Below are 19,999 nucleotides of genomic sequence, written 5' to 3' on the forward strand. Positions count from 1 at the left end.
TAATCTCACTGTTCCTCACAAGGTGCTTTTTGGAGACAAATAAAGGCAGAAGTTGACCCCCTCTGCCTCGGGGTCACTGCCTGGTCCTGCCACCACTGTTCCCTTTCCTGTGATGGGTCCAGGGCTTGGCTCTAAGCACCCCCCTCCAGCACCATCCCCGGGATCTCTGCTTCCCCACCAACATCAGTTCCCACTTCTCCCCCAAGCTCAACATGGTCCTGATGCCCCAAGTTTGGCCAAATCTGAGCACCCAAGGCTCCACACAATCCTTTCATGGCACGGGAGAAGAGGGTTCCTGGTCCCCACAGTGTGAAAGCCTCTTCTTACACTCTCACTGCCCTCCTCCCTCAGACACCGTTAGATCCCACAGAGCTGAGGGAACAGCAACAAGTCCAGCACTGTTAAAGGGCACACAAAAGAAAAAGTGGCTCTGGGAAATATTTATGCATCCTCTGCACAGAAACACATAAACCTTTTCATTAAAGCTTGGAAATCTTGATTTGGTAGAATTAGGAGAACCCAGCAGACATTGCAGAGATAAAGAGGAAATATTGCACTGACTACAAAAAGTCTCCCAGAATTTGCTGTGTATTAAACATTCCAGATATTCCTCACACTCCTCAAAATCCCCCTATTCTTTAGCTCAGGGCTGGCTGCTCACAGCTCTGGGGCTGAGTTAATCCTCCACAGTTCTGAGTCTCTGCTTTCCTCCAGGCTGCCCAGACATGGAGCTCTCCTTTCCCACTGTTTGCTCCAGGAATGGGTCATGTCCCTGCTCCAGTCCTGCTTGGCAGGGTCAGACCAGGCACAGGAGCATCCCATCCCTACCCCACCCCCTGGGCTGCCAGAGAGCCAGGGCCAGGCTGGCCGTGGGCATCACATCCCTGCTGTCCACTGCAGAAACACAGGGAACGGGGATCATCCGGGAGATTTCCCCGAAACCAGGGCAGCCAAAACCCATCTGAGCCACCTGGGCACCCATCAAGGTGGCTCAAAAGACAAACGGCAAATACAACCCGCTGGTGAGGCTCCTGATGCTTTATGCATGGGAACGGCTCCATGGCATAAAACACCCAGAGGGACGCCCTGAGCCCGGAGCCGATCCCCTGCCGGGTCTGGAGCCAGCGCATCCCACCCCGGGAGGGGCGGGCGCCGCCCCAGCCGTACCTGAGCGCCGGAGATGCCGGGGAGCGCGGGGAGCCGGCGGGTCTGGGAAAGGCTCCTTGGGGCAGGAGGCTTTAAGGGGGCTCCAGCGCCCACCCCGGGGCGGGCAGCGCCGCAGGAATGTGCCCGGCGCCCAGCGAGGAATGCAACACTTGTGAGCTGCTATTTCGGCAGCCGCGGCCCTGGCCCCCTCCGCCGCTCCCCCTTCCCCCCAGGAGCCCATATAAGCCCAAGCTATTGTGTGGCCTCAGAGATTTGCTATTTTAAACCCTCCGGACCGAGATACGTGAGTGCCCGAGGGGCTGACACAAGCCAGCCCAGCTGTCACCGGAGCCGGGACGCTGATAAGGCAGCGCTGTCACCAGTGCAGGAGCAGACCCTGCCCGGCAGCTCCGACCCGGCTCCCTCAGCCGCTGCTCCGACCTCGGGATGCTGCAATGAGAAGGGAAAAGTCCATTTTAACCCCCCAGGACACATTTGATTCGGGGCTTTCCCTATTTTCCCCTTGTCAGGAGAAGGGAAGGGAACAGTTTCCAGTCCCAAACCAGCAGTAGATGACCAGGAGTGTCTTAGAAAGAGCAACTTTTATTAGAAAAAAAAAAAAAAAAAAGCACAGAGAAATGCAAGTCCTTTCCCAAGCCTGACAAGCAGGTTCAGCTCCAGGGGCAGCAGCAGATTCCCACACTGAATTTGTCACCACAGTGGTTGCTCAAGGCACAACCCAAACCCAAAGAATGGCCCCAATAGGAGAATTTGAGCCCTTTGCCCATGGCACCCTAAAGCCACCCTAAAGGCCTAGAGAGAGCATCCCCCTGCTGGGTGGGCTCAGCAGCCATGGGAATGCAGCAAAGGGCTCAGGAGCAAAGGCAAGAGGGAAATGGAGCCCAGCACAGGGCACTCAGCTCTATGAAATCCCCCAAACAGGGCTGTGGCCATGGGCAGGGCCAGCTCACCCTCCCCTGGATCACTGGATGAAGGGTCACTGCTTGCAGGGGCAGGGGATGGCAGGGACAAGGACAAGTCTCTGGTTCAGCTGCGTGTGGAGGGAAACACCAGGGCCAAGTCCCCCTTTCTTCCATGAGACATCTCCGAGCACTCGTGTAGCTTCGTGAACATCAGCCTCTGCTTGGGCCCCTCTGGCAGTGACAGCCTGGCAGGGGGGGACAGCTGCCTGCCCTACCTGCCCCAGGCAGCAGGGACAGACATGGTCCCTGGATGTGCAGCTGGACCTCCCTCAGCCAGGCAGGTTCTCGCCCCACTGACATCCTCCAGCTGCCAGGGAGCCGTGTGGGGGATTCCCGTTGCCAGGGCAGTTCTGGGGCACAGGCAGAGATCAGGAACAGAACAGCAAAATGTGGTGGGCAAACAAGGCAGGAGTTTGCCTTCAGCATCTGTGGGGAGCCTGTAGGCCTGGACACCCACAGACAGGCAGTGAGTGGGGACTAGGGGCACAGGGAGACTCTTCCAGGCTTCTTCCTTCCCATCCCACAAGCAGAGGACTCCATGACCTGGGCTGTACCCACACATGGCACAGGGGACTCGTGGCAGTGGCTGCTGGACGGTTGGGTAGGGCTGGGCTTTGGTCTTTGGAGCAAACCAGTTTTTCCCAGATGGTCTGATACCACAGCTGGTATTACTGCAACTGCAAAAGAAAGTGGGAACCACTGAGGCTGTGCCTGAGGCTGCAAGCCCCCAGATGCAGCTGCTTTAACCAGGACAGCGGCTGTCCCCAGCAGGGATGGGGCAGGCAGGCATCCCCTAAATCCCATGACAGGCCACTTCCCTTCTCCTCCCAGACCAGAGTTCTTCCCTCCCTTACAGATGCCTCCAGTTGTCCCCTCCTGCTGACTCCCCAAAGTCACAGGGTTACCCCACATCACTTCTCCCCTTACATCCTGGCTCTGCCTCTGCCTCAGATGATGCACCAGGTTCCAGAGCAGCTCCATAATTACCTTGTTGTCTCCAGAGGTGTCTCCAGGCTGCTTTATCCAGACGTCTCGCTTTGCCAGGCTGTTGATTCTTCGGATTTCCTGCAAACAGGAGAGTCACAAGTGACAGGAGAAAGTTTTCCCCATGCATTTTGTGCAGCCTTGCCTTGGTCTGACTGTATTCAAACCTTGAAGCACACATTGTCCAGGTAAAACCAGCCAGCTTTGGGATCCCGCACCTGCAACACCCTCAAAGCCAAGTGCAGCTCCAGCCACAGAAGTGGAACAGGTGCTATTAAAGGAGAACCAATCAAGAACTGCAGGCTTTCCCCAGGAGTCACTCCAGGAGCAAACCCTTTGCTGGCACAGCTGCCTGGCACAGACACGTCTTGGTAGTGCTGATCTCCCAGCCCAGCCTGGATTCACCTTCCCTGGCTGCAGGGCTGGGCTGAAGCTGGGCCTCTTGGGCCAGTTGGCTGCCACGAGCAGTGGCCAAAGCCCTCCCTGCTGTGAGCAGTGAGACTTGCCTAGGACATGCTGAGCCCCTCCTTTCCAAGAACACCAAACAACCCTGGGGCCAAAGGCTCTCTTGTCCCTCTCCTGCATGTGTCCAGCGAGTAGCCACGGTGGCCAAGTGGTGACCTCTGAGTCCCCTTGGCTAAGCACTTTGCACCCACAGCCACGAGACCCCCTGTTTTTGGGGGGTTGGTTTCACGTGGGGGTGCAGATGACTCCAGACCCCTCATGCACCAGGACCTCTGCAAGCACACACACGTCTCCAAGCCCCTCAGAGCTGAAGGGCTGAGCACACAGCTCCTCTCCCACTGGCCTCCAGGCAGAGCTGCTCATCCAGGCAGAGGAGATGGGATGGCAGAGATGGGATCATGCTGGGGTGGCAGGGTCAGGTGCCCCTGTGTGTCCTGGGACATGCACCCAGCTGGCTTCTGCTCCCTCCTCAATCCATCAAGGGCTGGAATCAGCTGTCTTGGGAATTTTGGGCTCACAGTCAGGACACAGCAACAAGTAGAGCCCTGATATCTCATCATGGTGGCCCTGAGACCATGGAGACCTCCAAACCTGGCTAAACTGCTCTCAAACCCTTTAATTGGTTCAGCCAAGGGTTCATCCACCCTTCAACCCTGCCCCAAGGTGCAGCACCATGTCCTGTGAGACTGCCTGGTCTCAGGGTTCTCACTTGAGGTTGACACAGCTGGTACCTTGCTGTTTTCCTCCTTGGCAGGCTCCTGAGCTCGGCTGATCCAGAGATTAATGCGGGATGTCACCGACCCTGGGATCTTCAGGTTTTCCTGTGGCACAGAGAGGGACACCAGGGTTACAGCAGTGGCTCTCCCTCTGCACGAATGTAACCCGGCCCAGTCCCCAGGGCACGAGGAGACAGAGCGGAGCTGCAGCAGGCAGAGCCCAGCCCACACACTGGCTCCATCCCAGCTCCTCAAATTCCAGCGCTCGGCAGGAACCCACACAGTGCCGGGGCAGCTCCTGTGCCCAAACGCAGCCCTGGCACCCAGCTCCCACCAATCCCTGCAGCAGCCTGCCAGGCTGAGCCTGGTAACCGAAGCGGGGAAGATTTGCCCCCAGCACAAACCCGCTCGGAGGTCCCCGCTCAGCGCCGCTCCTGCCTCACCTTCCTGAGAGCCGCCGGCTCCGCCTTGCTGGGAGCGCTTTTCTCGAAGAAGTTGCGCTTGCTCGCCACCCCCTCCGAGGAGAGCAGGCGACTCTTCTGGGCAGGCACGGAGGATTTCACCCCCTCCGAGCGCTGGGAGAGAGAGGGGCGTCAGCAGGGCTGTGCTGCATCCCGGGGTGAAAAGAAAAGTCCAGCTTCTGGCTCATATCCTGAGCCCCTTGGGGTCTGGTCCCCTCCTGCCCATCACCAGCTCACAGCCTTGTGCCCTGCTTCCTCCAACGGACCACAGCATCCCCAGACCCTCTCCACAGGACATCTCCTCCCTGCAGGGCCACGCAGCATCCCCAGATCCCCTCCAAGGGTCCCTGCTCCTAAAACCCTGAGGCCAATCCCTTATCCTGCCTGGGACCATCTCCTCCATCCCCATCAGCTCTGGTACTTGGTGCAGCTCAGGCCCTCCCCTCCCCCCTCGGCTCCAGGCCACCCCTCTCTGCCTCCCCACCCCTGCCTGGCTCTGCCAAGGGCCCTGGGTACCTGCACAGCCGAGTTGTACTTTTCCAGCTTCTCCCCAATGGTGCTGTTGCTGCCTGGGATCCTCAGACTCGCACTGAGGAAGAAGAGGAAAGAGTTGAAACCAGCTCCCCCAAGATCTCCTGGGCTCAGCCCAGGGTCCTGGGGAGCTGCACTTGGCAGGAAACGGCCCCGTCCCACCCAGGCACTCCTGCATCTGTCTGCCAGGTGAACCAAGCAGCCCATTCCCAGCTGGTGACCGAGCTCTCTGGGCGTCACTGCCTTTCCAGGGCCACACTGAACACTGAAATATCTCGGAGCTCCTCAGCCTGCCCTGGGTTAGCTCTGCCTGCTCTGAACTGCATTGCCCCCAGTGTCAGTGTGGCTCTGCCTACACCTTACACCTGCCCATAGAGGGGTGGAGGACCCCTTGATCTGGTCACCAAAGCCAGGTCAGGCTGCTCACGGACCTGTTTTGATGTCCCCATGGATGGGACCTGTGCAGACCCAAGCACCAACATGGAACTACATGACCCCAGAGAAGTGGGGGCTTGCTGGGGGATATTGGAGCAACCTGGGACAGTGGAGGATGTTCCTGCCCATGGCAGGGGTTGGAATGAGATCTTTAGGGTCCCTTGGAACCCAAACCGTTCTGTGGTTCCAGGATCTCATTGAGATGCAAGCTGCACATTGGACATTGTCCTGTCCCCTGCCAAGCATCAGTGCCCGTCCACTCCAGAACGCTGGGGACCAATGTCCAGATCTGTGCCAGGCCTGCCAGGTCCCAGCACCTCCTCCTCCCTTGGAAAACAAAGGATGGCCATTCCTGCCCAGCAGGACCAAAGCAACACAACAAGAGGTGCTGACCTCCTTGTGAGAGGGCTTTGGATCTCTTCTTTCTGCTTCTTGGAGATGATCTGGAAGAGACAAGGAGAGGAGATCCTGCAGTGAACTTTGGTTATCCAAGATAAGCATGGGAGACACTATCTCACTGATCTCCCCCAGGAAAGCTCCATTTGCACCCACACCAAAGCTTATCTTGTATCTCAAAGCTCCCCAGACTATACACACGTTATGGTGATAACAGTTTTATTCCCAGTAAAGCTTCATGGAAGTCAATCAAGTGTAGCCAGTCAGCCCTGACTCACAGCAGGGATGATCTTGACAGTTCTTGGCTTTCCCAGCCTCTTCAATCACTTAATTCCAGAGATCTCTTTTGAATGAAATATATTCTCAGACTAACATGGGATGAGAGGGAGGACGGATGTTATTTTTATCCTGTGCTTTCACATAAGACTGGAAAGGCTGGATGGCAATTCCTGTGGCTCTGGAAATTCTCAGGACAATGAGTTGCCTGTTTTCTCATCACTTCCCGTAAGTTTTCTGGCCAGCACAAGGTGGAAGAACTGGACATGTTCATCTTCACACACCTTCAGTCAGACATGGAGGAGGAAAACGGGGGGAAGAGGGAAGCAGGACTGCAGTGCCCAGACCAAGGGTAAGTTTTGAACACACTTCTGGGAACAGGTTCTGCCCACATAATCTGGAGGCCAGCACAATTCTTCCTTTCCCCCATCCTCCACTGCCTCAACAGAATCCTTTCCCCACCTGCTTTAGCTCTTACCCGAAAGGAGACGGTTCTGGGGCTGGCCCGTCGGATGGAACTGCTGAAGGTGACATGAGTTGGAGAAGCGTCTGGCTTTTCTGCAGGTTCATCTCGGGGAAGGGACAGCTGGATTACCTGCTTTGAGGGGTTCCTGGATGGCTGCTGAGGAAAAAGGAGATCGCAGATGCATCCCTACAGAGCCTGCAGAGAGGACTGAGGTGCAGGACCTGCGCAGTGCAGGAACGGGGTTGGAGGCTGGAATTTGAGATCAAAATCCTCCAAACCTTTCCTGTCTCTGTTGGACATACAGAGTCCCAAACAGCCCTTCAGTGCCACCATGATGGCAATCAGCAGGACTTGCTGGAGAAGGTGATCAGGACAGCACACACCAGGGAGGGGAAGGAGGTACTGGGACCCTGTCCACCACCTTGTGCTTTGCAGCTCTCAGAAAAACCTTCCTCAAAATCCTTCAGGTCCCATTTCCCTCCCGGTGCTTTTGGGCTGTGTCTTTCTCTGCTCCTTCCAGCACCCAGGACCTCTTCCCCCGAGGCCTGGTGCCCCATCCACTCCTGCTTACCTGCTGCTGCTGCTCCAGAGATGTCACCACTGAGGTTTTCTCTTCTGTGCTGTGGTTCCCCACCCTGGTGAGGATCTTCACCTCGCGGAGCCGGCAGCTCCCCACCTCTGGCGGCTCCTTGGCCTCCTTCCTCTGCTCCCCCCGAGGAGTCCGCACTCCTTGGTCTTTGTCCTGGAGCCGTGCCCTCACCACCACCTTCCTCTCGGAGGCTGGCTCCAGGTTCTTGTCTCCTGGCGAGTCCTCTCTGCCCTTGGCTGCCTCCTGAGCCCGCTCTGCAGCCCGGCTGCTCTCCTGCCTCCCACGGGGCTGTGGCTCTGTCTCTGGGCAGCTTTCTCCCACCCCTGGCTCCTTCTGCTCCTTCTCTTGCCTCGGCTTTTCGGACATAGGTGGGAGGCACCTTGCCCTTCTCCCTTCTTGTGTCTTCAGCACCTCTGAGAGCTTTCGCTCCTCCCCATCCTCTGGAGACTGCAGCTTCACCAGGGATGAAGGTCTAGGAACAGGAACAACATGGGATGACAACTTCAGCACCTGGGGCTAGAGGGGTGGATTTCATGCTGCAAGTGAGGCAAAAGGCTCTAGATAGGGACATAAAAATCCCACAAACATCCTGGAGTCCTCCCTGCAGACCAAGGCTTGCAGCCACTCTCATCCCCATCACCCCAGCTCAGCTGTCTGAGAAAAACTTTGGAAATTCTTTTTTTTTCCTTTCTGTTGTAGAGATGAAGCGTTTCTGCAGCCTCATCCCAGGACACCAGCACCCACCAAGTCCTGTACAAAGGAGATCCAGGCTCAGGGCAGTGTGCTGGGTCTGCTGCTGGATAAGAAGTGTGGCTGTGACTCTTCACTGGAGGAAAAATCCCACCATTTTAAAGTGGGAAGTGTTGATTGGAAGTCAATCTGCTCTGGCAGGTCCACCCACAGTCCCAACACGACCTGTGAAAAGCTGTTTCCCCTCCTTCCCCCAGGCAAACAGGCACAAGGCCTGGGAAGGGGCAGAAGTTCACCTGGCAGGCTGTGTCTGCACACTCCCAGGACTGGGGAGGAGATGGGACAACATTTGCCCTCCTCCTGAATTGCAATCACCACACGGCCAGCCTGTGTCAGCACCAGGGAAGAGGAACTTGTCCTTCCCACCTGGTTTACTGTAGTCATTGCCCAGCTCCCCTCTACCCCATATCCAGCCCAAGCATCCTGACTCTATCCTGTCTGAAACACAGGACACCTCTGGAGTGGGAGCCTCACTGCAGACACAAACCACCCAAATCCTGGACACTTCCAGGATCAATTTAGAGGGTGAGTCAGGTTGTGTAAGGCTGAGTACCTGCAGACCCAGAGTACCTGCAGCCAGGGACTTTGGAAGCACCACTGGAAAGATCAGATCCCCACTTCAGCAGAGGTGCCACAGCGTCACTGTGAGGTTCAGAGGGGCAGCACAGCCAGCCAGGCTCTGTCTGCTCTGCTCTTCTGCCCTGCAGAGCTGGGCACCCCTTACCTGCTGCAGATCCCACCTGAGCTCGGCCCTGGCCTCCCCCAGCACTCCTGTTCCTGCACCATGGGGAGCCCACCCGAGAGGTTCCCCCCTTGTGCTCCTCCTGGGAGCCCATCCCTCCTCCCGAGGGCTGCTGGCTGGAGCACAGCTCTTCCCACAGCTGAGCCCTCCTGCAGCCAGGAGCCGTCTGCAGCTGTTAGGAGCGAGCCAATAGCAGCAGGACCCCACAGACCTGCTGGAAGCTGGGCTGGTGTCCTTGGCAGGTTCCTCATCCGTGGATGTGGATGACAGCAGGCTCCGGTGCCTTCGCCGGCGCTCTCTCTGCTGCTCTTCCTCATCCTCCAGGGTCCTCTGCCTGGCCAGGCTGTTTGGGGGGAAACACAAGGACGTGGGGACGCTTGTCCTGCATGGGCACCCTGAAGCCCTGGTGCCAGACAAGAAAGGAACTGCTGCACCCTGGGCAAGGCCAAGGGCTGACAGAAGTCACCTTGCTGGAGGAGAGCGAGGCCAGCACGAGCCAAGTGCCCCAAAGTGCTCTCACTCCACCCAGCTGATGCAGGCCCTTCTCAAAGCAAGCACTTGACTTCCCAACTCCTATTTTCTCCTGCTGGGGGGAGCACTCATTTCAAAGGAGTCCCTATATTAAGCAAACCTTGCAGGGGAAGGACATTGAACTGACCAGAACCCTTGAGCTACCACACAGACCTCACCCACACAAACTGGAAGGGTAACCACTATGGCACAAGATTTTAGGCCAAAACCAGGATGTGGTGATGACAATTTAATTATTATAGAGCAAAAAGCCTCAGATGCAAAAGTATCAGAGGCTGAAGGCAACTGCGAAGAGGTTCTGCCTGGGGATGGGGCTAGCAGGGCTCCTCTTGCCCCCTGCATGTGCAAGGACTGAGAATTGTTTATAATCACAGACTGAGCCAAAAAGACAAGGTTTGGAATCATCTTTGAGCATTTTATTTTGCACAAACCAAATGTGGGTTTTTTTGGGTTTGTTGTTGTTGTTGTTGGTTGGTTGGTTGTTTTGTTGTTGTTGTTGTTTCTGTTTTGGGTTTCTTTTTGGGGGGGTGTTTTAATAAAATGCCACTTGGAATAAAATGTTGTCTGGAAAACACCAGCGCTGCCATCCTTTCTCTGTGCCAAAGCTGCCCACCCTCTATGCTGGTTCATGAAACGTGTTGGAAAATATTTTTATTGGCTAAATGGAGCTTTTCAGAGTCATCTCCCCCAACACGAGCCCTCAATCAGCCACAAACACTGCAGGGACCCCCATGGAGCTCCCGGCACCCCAAAAGAGCCTCCCTGCTCAGGGTCCACGCCAGAACCTCACCCCAGCTCCGGCCAGGCTCAGGCTTTGCCATGAATTTGACTTTTAGCGAAAGTCAGAGGGGCAGGGCCGCGTTACGGCGAGCGAGGACTCGCAGCTGGTTCCGAGTTACTGAGTAATCACGGCCGGTCACAAATTAAACCGCTTTACCCCCCGCGAGTGTTTGCGGCTTCTGTTCTTCCTGCTCGGGGCAGGCGGGAGCGCGGCGGGGCCAGCAGAGCGCGAAGGGGGCCCGGACCCGGCCGAGAGCTCCGGGCTGGGGACAGGCCGGGCTGGGGACAGGGCAGTGCCGGGCTCTGCTGCCCTGCCTTGCCCTGCCCTCCGCTCACCCCACAGCCCAACAGCCCCAGCAGCAATCGGACCCACGGCTGGGAGCTCCGGGCGGGCTCCGACGCCACGCTCGGTACCGGGACAGACGGGGCTGGCGAAGACTGCGATGTGCCCAGGGAGCATCCCCGGCCGGGACAGCCCGGCCGTGTTTGCACAGCCCCGGCGCTCTCCGGGGCAGCGATCCCTGCACGCACGTCCCAGGGGCAGGCTCCCGGCTCGGGGGACACACATCCCGGGGCCTCTGCACTCCTGTCCCTCGAGCAGTGACAGTACAGAGCACTAATGCCAGCCTAAATCCTCACGACGACCGGGTACTTTGATTTTACACAGTCTCCTTCGAAGTGAAAATGGGATTTTCCTGCCTTGAATTACCGTGGCTCCTTCTGAGGCAGCACAAAACCTGGCACTATCCACAGGCAGCTCCTCGTTATTTGTAATTAAGTGATCCACCCATCAGGCTATGGATTTGCTCTGCCAATCTTTCCCTCCTCTTTTCAAAGAGGGATTTATTTTTCGCTGTCTTACCTTTTTTAACTCAAAGAGATAAGTAAAAGACTTTGGCTAGTGTCCCTGCCTTGTCCTCTCCTGCGCTGTCAATGATTAGTGCAGAGATTTCTGACATTTCTGCTGTTTCAGTGCTGCCTCATCTCAGGAGAGCTCAGGAAATGCCTTCGGGGTTGTGAAGCACACGGGGTGCAGGACCCAGCTGGCCTGGTGTTGGGGTAGGTCCGTGACTTGGAGAGATGGATCTGGACAGGGCTGGAGTGGCCTCTGGATCTGTCCCACCCATGCCAGAAGCAGCTGAGAGCTGGTGGCCTCCAAGCAGTGGGGTCTCAACTAAAATAAGGAAGTTTTTCACAGTGAGAGTGGGGAGGTCCTGGCACAGAGTGCTCAGAGCAGCTGTGGCTGCCCCTGGATCCCTGGAAGTGTCCAAGGTCAGGTTGGATGGGGCTTGGAGCAGCCTGGGATAGTGGAAGGTGTCCTTGTCCGTGGCAGGGGGTGGAACTGGATGGGATTTGAGATCCCTTCCAACCCAAACCATTCTGGGATTCTGTGAACTTCCCTTTCTTACACCTGGTACTGAGATTTGCAATTAAGTCTCGGAGCCATAACATCCACTTGGGCCAGAGTTCCTGCTCTGATTTGTGGCTCTGAGTTTCCATCACCGCTCCTGCACAGCCGAGGCTGGCAGGGCTGCCCTGGGGTCTGCAGGGGGTCAGGGCTGATCCCACCTCGCTCCAGCCTGGTGCGAGCGCCTGACCCACCCCAGGGCGCCCAGGAGCCTCCCCTACTTTGGAGCACTCTTTGGGAAGGCCGAGGGAGCTGGCGGTGCTGCGGGGATTGCTCAGGGATTGCTCAGTCAGTGCCGCTGAATCAGGGCTTGCTCAGCACAGGATGGGCTGCGGTCTCCGCAAGACACACACCCAGGGGCTGCATGGGCATGGGGGGAGGGGAAACGCCCCCAGCCAGCTCAGAGCAAGTCTGGAAATAGTCTCAGATAGTATGTTCCTCAAAGAAAGGCAAAACAGACCCAAAATGTATCCAGCATGGGGCGAGAATGCTTATCCAGGTAATTTTCCTGTGCCTGGCTCAGCTTCCCCAGGCAGCAGAAACAAAAACGCCTCTGATCTTGCCCAGCCACAAGAAACCCCAGCAGCGCCGCGCTCTCGTGGGGCTGGCATTCACCCCTGCGAACAACAAACACCCCCAGGGGAGCTGCCCCCTCCTCCCATCCTCCCCAGGCCCCTTCGACCACCAGCAGCCCACCCTCACCCCTCCCAGCCGGCGGTGGGAAGGGTTAAGCATTAATCCACGGCACTTACCTGGAGAGATCGGACCAGTTCCTTCTGCTAAAGGACATTCCTGCCACCCGGGAGTTTCAGAGAGCCCCCGGAACCCGAGCAGGCATCCAGGCCAAGGTGCCGTGGGAGCCGCGGGGATCAGCGCTGCCCGGAGACTCTGCTCCCCGAGAAGGGAGGGAGGGAGGAACTCCCTGCAAGGTTATTTCCCTGTGCACCTTTACCCTGCCTGCCTCCCGCTCCCACCAGCTGCATCACATGGTTCCTTATCTACCTGACACAGGCAGGGCTGTGATTTGTGTGCCAGCGGCGCGGGGCGAGAGCCGCCCTGCCCAGCAGTGCCACGCAAAACCAGAGCCCTCCTCGCTGCCAGGCTCCGAGCCGGGACCCGCGGCGCGGGCCATCCACGTCTCCCAGGGTTTCGGAGACAACTCCCTGCAGAGAACCTGTTCTACCAGCCACAATCCACCAGTCAACAACTCCTGCAGCCCGGCGGAGGAGGTGAATTACCCCGGGCCGAGTGGGAGGATGTTGGCTCCCGGGGATCCAAAACAGTCATTAAAACACCTCCGGCTGGGCGCAGTCCAGCCCTTTCCAAAGAGCTTGGGAGGGTCCCCTGCTCCTTCCAAGCCTTTCTAGATGTCTCGAATGGAGCTGTCAAGGTCTTCTCATTCTTGAGCTTTGCTGCAGCAGTGAGCACTCACAGAGTCTCGGAGGGGCCTGGGGCATGGGGGGGATCCAATTTTTGTGGGCTGGAGCTCTGTGCCAGAGAGGACCTGTGTGCCCAGCTTTATCCTGCACTTCGACCCAGCCCATCAAACCCATCCCCCCCTCTGGCTGTGCCCACCCTTACACAGAGCAGCACCTCCTGCCAAGGGCAGGTGTGAAGCTACGGGGTCACTGCCTTTACTGGGGGAATGGGGGTTGCCTTAGGGGAGGATGGGGGGCCCAGGCACAGCAGAGCCGGGTCCCTGTCTGGATTTTCCTACAGCATGGCCACAGCCCCACTGCTCGGGCTGCCAGGCACTATTCCCTGCAGGAAATGTCATCCAGAACAGTGTCAAGCAGTACAACCTCTGCTTGCAGTGAGACCCATCCCTGCACCAGCCCAAGGAACTGGTTGTGAGGCTGGGCTGGCTCTGCATTCCTCCAGCCCACAGGGCTGTGCCATGACCTGAGCAACGATTTTAATCAAAGGTTCCTGATTAAAATCCCATTTCTAGGAGATAGCCCTGTCAAACGAGCCGCCCGCTCCAAGCAGGGCTCGATCTCTGCTCTTCTTTCTTCTTGAAGTAATCGCTCGTCTTTCAAGTGTTTTCATATATACAGAGAATTCAGTTAGTTGTGGCATAAGGGAAAAAAAATTACTTAAATAACCTTGCAAGCATCCTGCTAATTGCTGACAGACTATATATAGCAGTCCAGCACCAGCAGCTCCTCTAGAGCAATAAAAACTCTGTGATTAATGCACGGCAAGCACGGCGCTCACAAAACTCATTGCCAAAGGACAGCACTGGAGCACAGGACTTAGCGGGGTTTTCCAAAGGATTAGACTGAACGTGGCAGTGAAAGAACACCCCCAGCTAGGATCTACACAGCAAAGGAATATAAAACCTCCCAGTCTGCAATTCCTCTGGTTATTAAGTTGAAGAAATTCTAGATGGGCATTTAGTGCCTGGGGATTAGTCAGAGGATGAGCCTGGCTGACACTCGCCCCCTCGCTGACACTTGCCCCTTCCTGGGGCTTTATTTGCAGCTCAGAAACCCTTGGAGCTGAACAGTTTTCTCTTTATTCAAGATCCCTCAGAGGGTTTCTCCTCCATGGGTTTGCCCCGTTTCCCTCAAACCCAAGGAAATGGTCAGAGGAGAAAATATCCTTCAGCAAGAAGTTCCCAAGGCCTATTCCCCAGTACTGGGAATCTCCTCCTTTATCTTGGATGGATCCTGTTGGGCTGTACAGCAGCACAAAGCATTGACCTCTCATGTCTGGAGATCTTTGCTGCCATGGAGCTCCTGTTTTCCCTGATGTTCCTCGCGTCTTTTCATGTCCACCATAACCCCAAAATTTCACTCCCAAGGAGGTAAAGCCAGCCTAGAGCCCCTCAGCTCATAGATGAAGTCATGCTTCATGGATTTTTCCCCTGTGTGTCACTTCATGCCCCTCTAAACCTCCTTTATCCCAAGCTCCAAGTGCTGCCAGATCTTTCTGAATGTCTGCATCACCAGTCTTCCCCTCTGCTGTGACAAAATCACAGGAATTATCAGCAGTTATCTCACTGCTGTTTCCTCTCTGCTGGTTGATCACTTAGTTCTGTTTGGACTTTCCCTCTGAACTGTGCTTGACCTAAAGGTCTTTGCTTCTGGAAACCCAGGGAAATGCTTGTCTCCCAGGTCACCCTTATCCATGGGCTCATTGATGCCTTCAGCAAACAAGTCACTTTGTCAGACCGGATTTCCCTTAACAAAGTTATTTAGGCCACCCTGAGCTCATCCTCAAAGCACAGCCCAAGCTGCAGGTCCTCAGAGCTGAGGGTGATGAAATCAGGCAGAGATGAGTCTGTGAGGGAATGGATGCCCAGAGAACCAATCTGATGTTTATCCAGACCCACTCCATTCTCCAGGCTGTCCCATCTGCTGTTCCAGACCCACAGCCCCGAGGGGAAGGCTCTGTGCTTGTAGCCGAGGGAGCAGAGCTGCAGGATGTGCCCTGAGCAGAGAAGCCAAACCCTTCTCCCCTGCTCTGCCCAGGGGAGCTGCACCTACCCGAGGAGGAGCCCAGAGCTTCCCCTGGTGTGATCAGCAGAGCTCATTAATACCCTCTAAGGAGCTAGACCAGTTTCAACAGGGCTGGTTTTTCCCTTGGGAACAGTGTCCTGTGTCTCATCACAGTGCAGAGCCTGTTTCTTTGGCTACAGGGTGGTGGAGAGCTCCCAGTTTGCACAACTGTGCTGTAATTATGGCATCCCTCAGCTTCTCCTGGGGCCCAGCTCTGAACCCTCCACTTCCATCCCTTGTGCTGTGCTGGTCCCTCAGCCTCAGCCACAGCTCAGCTCCTCCCTATCTCATCCCTGCTGCTCTGCCATGGTGGAGCAGCATTTTCTTCCCAGGCTTCCCTCCTGAGCTGGGACATGGGGCTCCATGGCCAGGAAAGGGGGTTTCCACTCTTGCTCAGCTCCATCCCAGTGCTGCAGTGGTGCCACAGCTCCCAGAGGTCCCACCAGCATTTAAAAGCTCTGGGAGGAGCTGGAGGTCTCCATCCATCCCTGGGATAGTGCTTTGCAGGCCCTGGAGGTGTCCAGGACCCTCCTTCCCCCTAAAATGTACTCAGCTTTTGGAGAGATGTGTGTGATGGTACAGAGAGAGGTCTAGAAGGGTCTGGAATTGGTGCTTGCTCAGAAACTGAACCAAGCCAAATCACAGCCTTTTCTAGGAACAGAAATATTCCTAGGAAAGGAAATATCTATTGTCTGAACTGCCTGGCACCAGCTACCAGAGGGCTTATTTTCCTTTAAAATTTAGCTTTTTATTAAAAAAAAAAAAAAAAAAAAAAAAAAAAAAAAAAAAAAAAAAAAGACAAATCTTGCTGCAGAAATTCCACCATGGTGACTCATTGTCCTTCAGGTTGCCATTCCATTCCCTGCAGATTGGCCCCCTCATCAGATGCCATCCCTGTCACACTCCAGATCTAACAATGGCAAACAAGGGACATCCCCCAAAGTGACAGCAGTGCAAACTTCTCAAGTGATGGACAGAACAGGCCTGGCTCACTACCAGCAGCTCTGTGACAACTGCACCCTCACAGCACAGGGAGTGACAGGATCCCAGGGTGGCTGGGCTGGAAGGGACCTCTGGGGATCAGCCAGTCCAACCCCTGCCCAGGCAGGGTCACCTGGAGCAGGGGACACAGGGATATATCCAGCTGGGTTTGTCTCCAGACAGGGACACTCCCGGCCCTCCTTGGGCAGCTGTTCCAGGGCTCTGCACCCTCCAAGGAATGAAGTTCTTCCTCATGTTGAGGTTGAACAACTTGTTTGAGTTTGTGGCCATTGCTCCTTGCTTGTCCTGTCCCCGGGCACCCCTAAATTGGTTGTGATTCCTGAAGAGTCCGTGAGCAGTGAGGGACAGGGCTCAGGCCCAGCAAGGGAAGCTGGACAAGAGGGATATGCCCTGCTCACCCTGAACCCTGCTCCTCCCTGTAGCTGCAGCACCTGAGCCTGGGAGGCTCCAGGAGGGGACAATCCCTTCCCAGTTTTTACCACAGGGGACCCACAGGACCACGTGACAAGGCAGGGGTGACAGTTGTGCCGTGGGGTCTGATCCTGCACCCAGAGCCCACAGAGGTCCCAGGGTGATGTTTCACCTTCACCTCAGGGACTGCAGCCTATGCCAGCCCTGTGCAGGGCAAGATGCTGCAGTCACCTGCAGAGGCTGTGGAATAAACTTCATTCCCTTCCCATCACCACTGACCTTTCTCCCATCCTCCCTTTGCAGCACCGGCATCCAGCTGAGCTGCAAATATTCAGGGAAATATTTGGGCACAGTTCAGGGGTCTGTGAGCATGACTGGTCAGCAAGGAAGTCACACAGCCCCTGTGTAACTTGGAAGGGACCATGTTACAACCAACAAGGAGGGATGTTTTCCGAAGTCCATACTATCTTTATTTTTTTTCATTCTGTCCAATTTAATTTGAAATTTGTGTAATTTTAAGATTCTAGTGCTTTGCTTTGATTTCTTTCAGTCCAGGCTGCAGTGGAGAAAAGGGCAGGACAGTGGGGACTGGGCTCTGCTCCTCTTTGGAGGAGACAGGGCTGACTTCCAGTTCCTCTAGAAAAAGACACCAGTGACTCCTCCAGCATCAGTCTCTCTCCCTGAGAACAGCCTTGTGAACTCCCCCATTTGGGTTGAATTTTCAGTATAAATGTACTGGAGGGTTCCTAATTCAGTGAGCAGAACCGGAGGTTGTTGTCACCTGGGCAGGAAACCACCATGGCACTGCAGAGCTGTGGGGTGAGGGAAGCCAGCGCCATCCCTGCATGAAGGGCTCAGCCTTCCCCTTTGCCACGGGAGCGCTGGGATCCAGCTGGCCCAGGGCCACAGCAGCAGCTCCAGAGCAGAGATGGAGAGGAACACTTGGATTAGTCCCTGATCCAGCCAGGAGAGCTCAGAGCTGACTGTCCCATCTTCCCCTGGAGATTCAGTCCCACTAAAAGAGCTTTCTCCCCCACACTTTTCCTGTGCTCCTAATAGAACTGAAATCTGTAGAATTTTTTGTTTTCCCATGGTGGTCCGTGGGATTTTCCACCAGAGAGGGATGAAAATGGAATCCAGTGACAAGAGAGCATTATACCTTGAAAAAGTAGGGAATCTTGTAGAGGGAAAAGTTTTGGGGGTGGGTTCTTCTCTCCCCACTCAATCTAAAACACAAGGTGGCCTCTTGTACAAAGCCATCTGTAGCCCGTGACAAGGGCATGTGGGCCCTGGGACCTTGCTGAGCACACTTGGCTGCCCTTGTGGCTGCAGATTCACCTTGGGGAGCCCCTAGGTTTGGCTCTGCAGCAATTTTGGGTGAGCAGGGGCAGGCTGGGCACAGGGACAGACTGGGCACAGGCATGGGGACAGACACAGGGACAGCCTGAGTGCCCAGCACTGACCAGGGCCTGGTGCATAGCAGCCAGCACCCCTATGGCCTTTCATCTCCCTTCCATCCCTCCCCAGCACTGTGAACTCCACCCCTGTTTTTTAATTACTAAATTAGCATAATTGTACTAAGCTCAGAGAACTGAACTCAGCCCCTGCTGTGCCGTTTTCTGCTTCTGAAGAAGGCTTTGTTTCCATGAAACCTCTCTTGCATTTTCCAGCTCTACCAGTTGGTCGGGTCACAGTTATTAACTCTCCCTGCACATCTTTCTTCCTCTGCCAGGACCTGTGTGAGTTCCCTCTGGGGATTCCTGGAGACATCCCAGGATCTCAGACCTCAGCACTGCTCCCACCTGGGCCCTGAGCTTGGAGGGGTGAGCTGCTAACCAAAACCTTCTGCCTCCAGGGTGGGCAGGCTGGGCCATGGCAGACCCTGGGGTCTCACCACACACCCCTGGGAGCTGAGACACCGGTGTTGGCCACGACAGAGACACTTCCCAGGGCTGGGCCTGCCTGGAACCTCTCCTGGGGTGCCTGGAATGAGGACAAAGGAGTCCTGGCACCCTGCTAGGCTGCAGCTGCTTGGCCAAATTAAGCTTGAAAAGATAAAAAATGGGCAGGAAAGGCTCTGTGTGCCCTGCAACTGCTCCAGTCCTGCAGGAGGATGCTGAGGGGGGAAGGGTCAGGTGGAAAAACAAGGACTGAGCATCCCAAAGACTGAGCCAAAGGAGCAGATTTTCCAGTGGCAGCCTCCTCTGATCCATTCCTGTTCTGGGGAAGAGTTTGCATATGAGTTTTGAATCCTCCATGAAGGAGCTGCAGGGTGCTGTGGCAGCCTTGAGTGCTGGTGGCTGGGCTAGAGAAGTGTCGCCAGTAGTGTCCCCCCTCACCCTCTGTGCCCAGGGACAGTGAGCAGCTTGGCTCAGGATCCCTGAATTGCCAAAGGAAGGGATGTGATGCCAGAGGAATTCAGCTGTCCTGGAGACTAACCCAAACCCACATCCCAGTGCCTCTCCCTCACTCCCACTGCCAGCCCTGAGTCTGCTGTGGGAAGTCCTGCAGGAGCCATCTGTATGGGGCCATCCTTTGCCATCTCTTTCTTTGGGAATGCAGTGATTTCCTGGGAAGGCTGATCTCTCTTGGAGCCTGCACACTTTTTGATGCCATTTCCTTCCAGCCCTGTCTGAGCCCTGCCTTTTGCTCCCAGCTTATGGCATTTTCTGCCCTTTACAGGCTCACTCCAAAGGGATGGGGGGTGCTGCAACACACCCCGGTGTGGCATGGGCTTGAATCTGTGGATGCTGCAATTCCTCTGGATACCCTGGGAACACAGACAAGGCACTGCTGTAACTACCAAGAGCAAGCTCTGCATGTGGGCTGAGCATCTCCTGCAGTGCTCCCAGCCAGGAGACCCCAGAGATTTGAATTCTCACTAATTCACCCCTCCAGCCCTGCTCCAGAATGAGCTGACACATTCCCAGCTGCTCTCAGTGACCAGCTGCAGTTTGGGGGGCTGTGACACAGAAATGGTTGTGCTGGGGGGAAGCACAGAATGTCTGGCCTGAAATATGGGCTCATCTCTGGAATTAAGCCTTGAAATGGGGCTGCCCCAGTTGCCATAGCTCCAGTGCTTGTGGTGGGCAGCTGGTGCGGAGTTGGTGTCTGGAGCTCTGGAAGCTTTTCCAAACGCAGAGGAGAAGTGGGGCTGGAGAACAGGCAGCTCTGTTCCCCCAGCCTGGTGCCTGGGGAGCTGCTGCACCCCTGAGGCCCAGCAGGGGTGGCCCTGAACGGGGCCAGGGGGCTCAGCAGAGCTGGTGGGGTATGAGGAGCAACCTGGGGCTGGAAGGGACGAGCCCAAAGCCTGCGTGAGCCCAGGGTGTGGTGTCTGAGTGCCAGCATGGGGACACTGCAGGGTGACCTGGCCCTGGCCCGAGTTCCCCCAGTGAGGAATCCACGCGGCCTCGGCCCAGGACAG

General features: G+C 56.1%; 1 protein-coding gene across 2 annotated transcripts; it reads right to left on the reverse strand.

Moving 5' to 3' along the window:
• Positions 1-1,746: 1,746 nt before the first annotated feature.
• Positions 1,747-12,732, reverse strand: LAD1 (ladinin 1). Of its 2 annotated transcripts, none has more exons than XM_053963984.1 (10): positions 12,412-12,732; positions 9,152-9,283; positions 7,431-7,920; positions 6,872-7,012; positions 6,115-6,164; positions 5,272-5,344; positions 4,738-4,869; positions 4,310-4,399; positions 3,117-3,194; positions 1,747-2,806 (listed from the first exon to the last, which is right to left on the reverse strand). In XM_053963984.1, exons 1-10 carry the CDS (start codon positions 12,447-12,449, stop codon positions 2,798-2,800), a joined length of 1,233 nt encoding a protein of 410 aa, XP_053819959.1. In that variant the 5' UTR covers positions 12,450-12,732; the 3' UTR covers positions 1,747-2,797. The 2 variants fall into 2 exon arrangements, with proteins under 2 accessions (XP_053819959.1, XP_053819958.1); XM_053963983.1 differs by having other exon boundaries at positions 6,872-7,015.
• Positions 12,733-19,999: the final 7,267 nt, after the last annotated feature.

The sequence above is a fragment of the Vidua chalybeata genome, chromosome 24 (genome assembly GCF_026979565.1).
Source record: "Vidua chalybeata isolate OUT-0048 chromosome 24, bVidCha1 merged haplotype, whole genome shotgun sequence".
In the NCBI taxonomy this organism is placed as follows: Eukaryota; Metazoa; Chordata; class Aves; order Passeriformes; family Viduidae; genus Vidua; species Vidua chalybeata.

Excerpts from the sequence above, each read along its gene's own strand:
- LAD1 (XM_053963983.1), bottom strand. The coding sequence starts at position 12,449 with ATGTCCTTTAGCAGAAGGAACTGGTCCGATCTCTCCAG. Across the intron at positions 9,284-12,411 it reads AACTGGTCCGATCTCTCCAG|CCTGGCCAGGCAGAGGACCC; the intron begins GTAAGTGCCGTG and ends CCCCCCAAACAG. Across the intron at positions 6,165-6,871 it reads CCAGAACCGTCTCCTTTCGG|ATCATCTCCAAGAAGCAGAA; the intron begins GTAAGAGCTAAA and ends TGTCTCTTCCAG.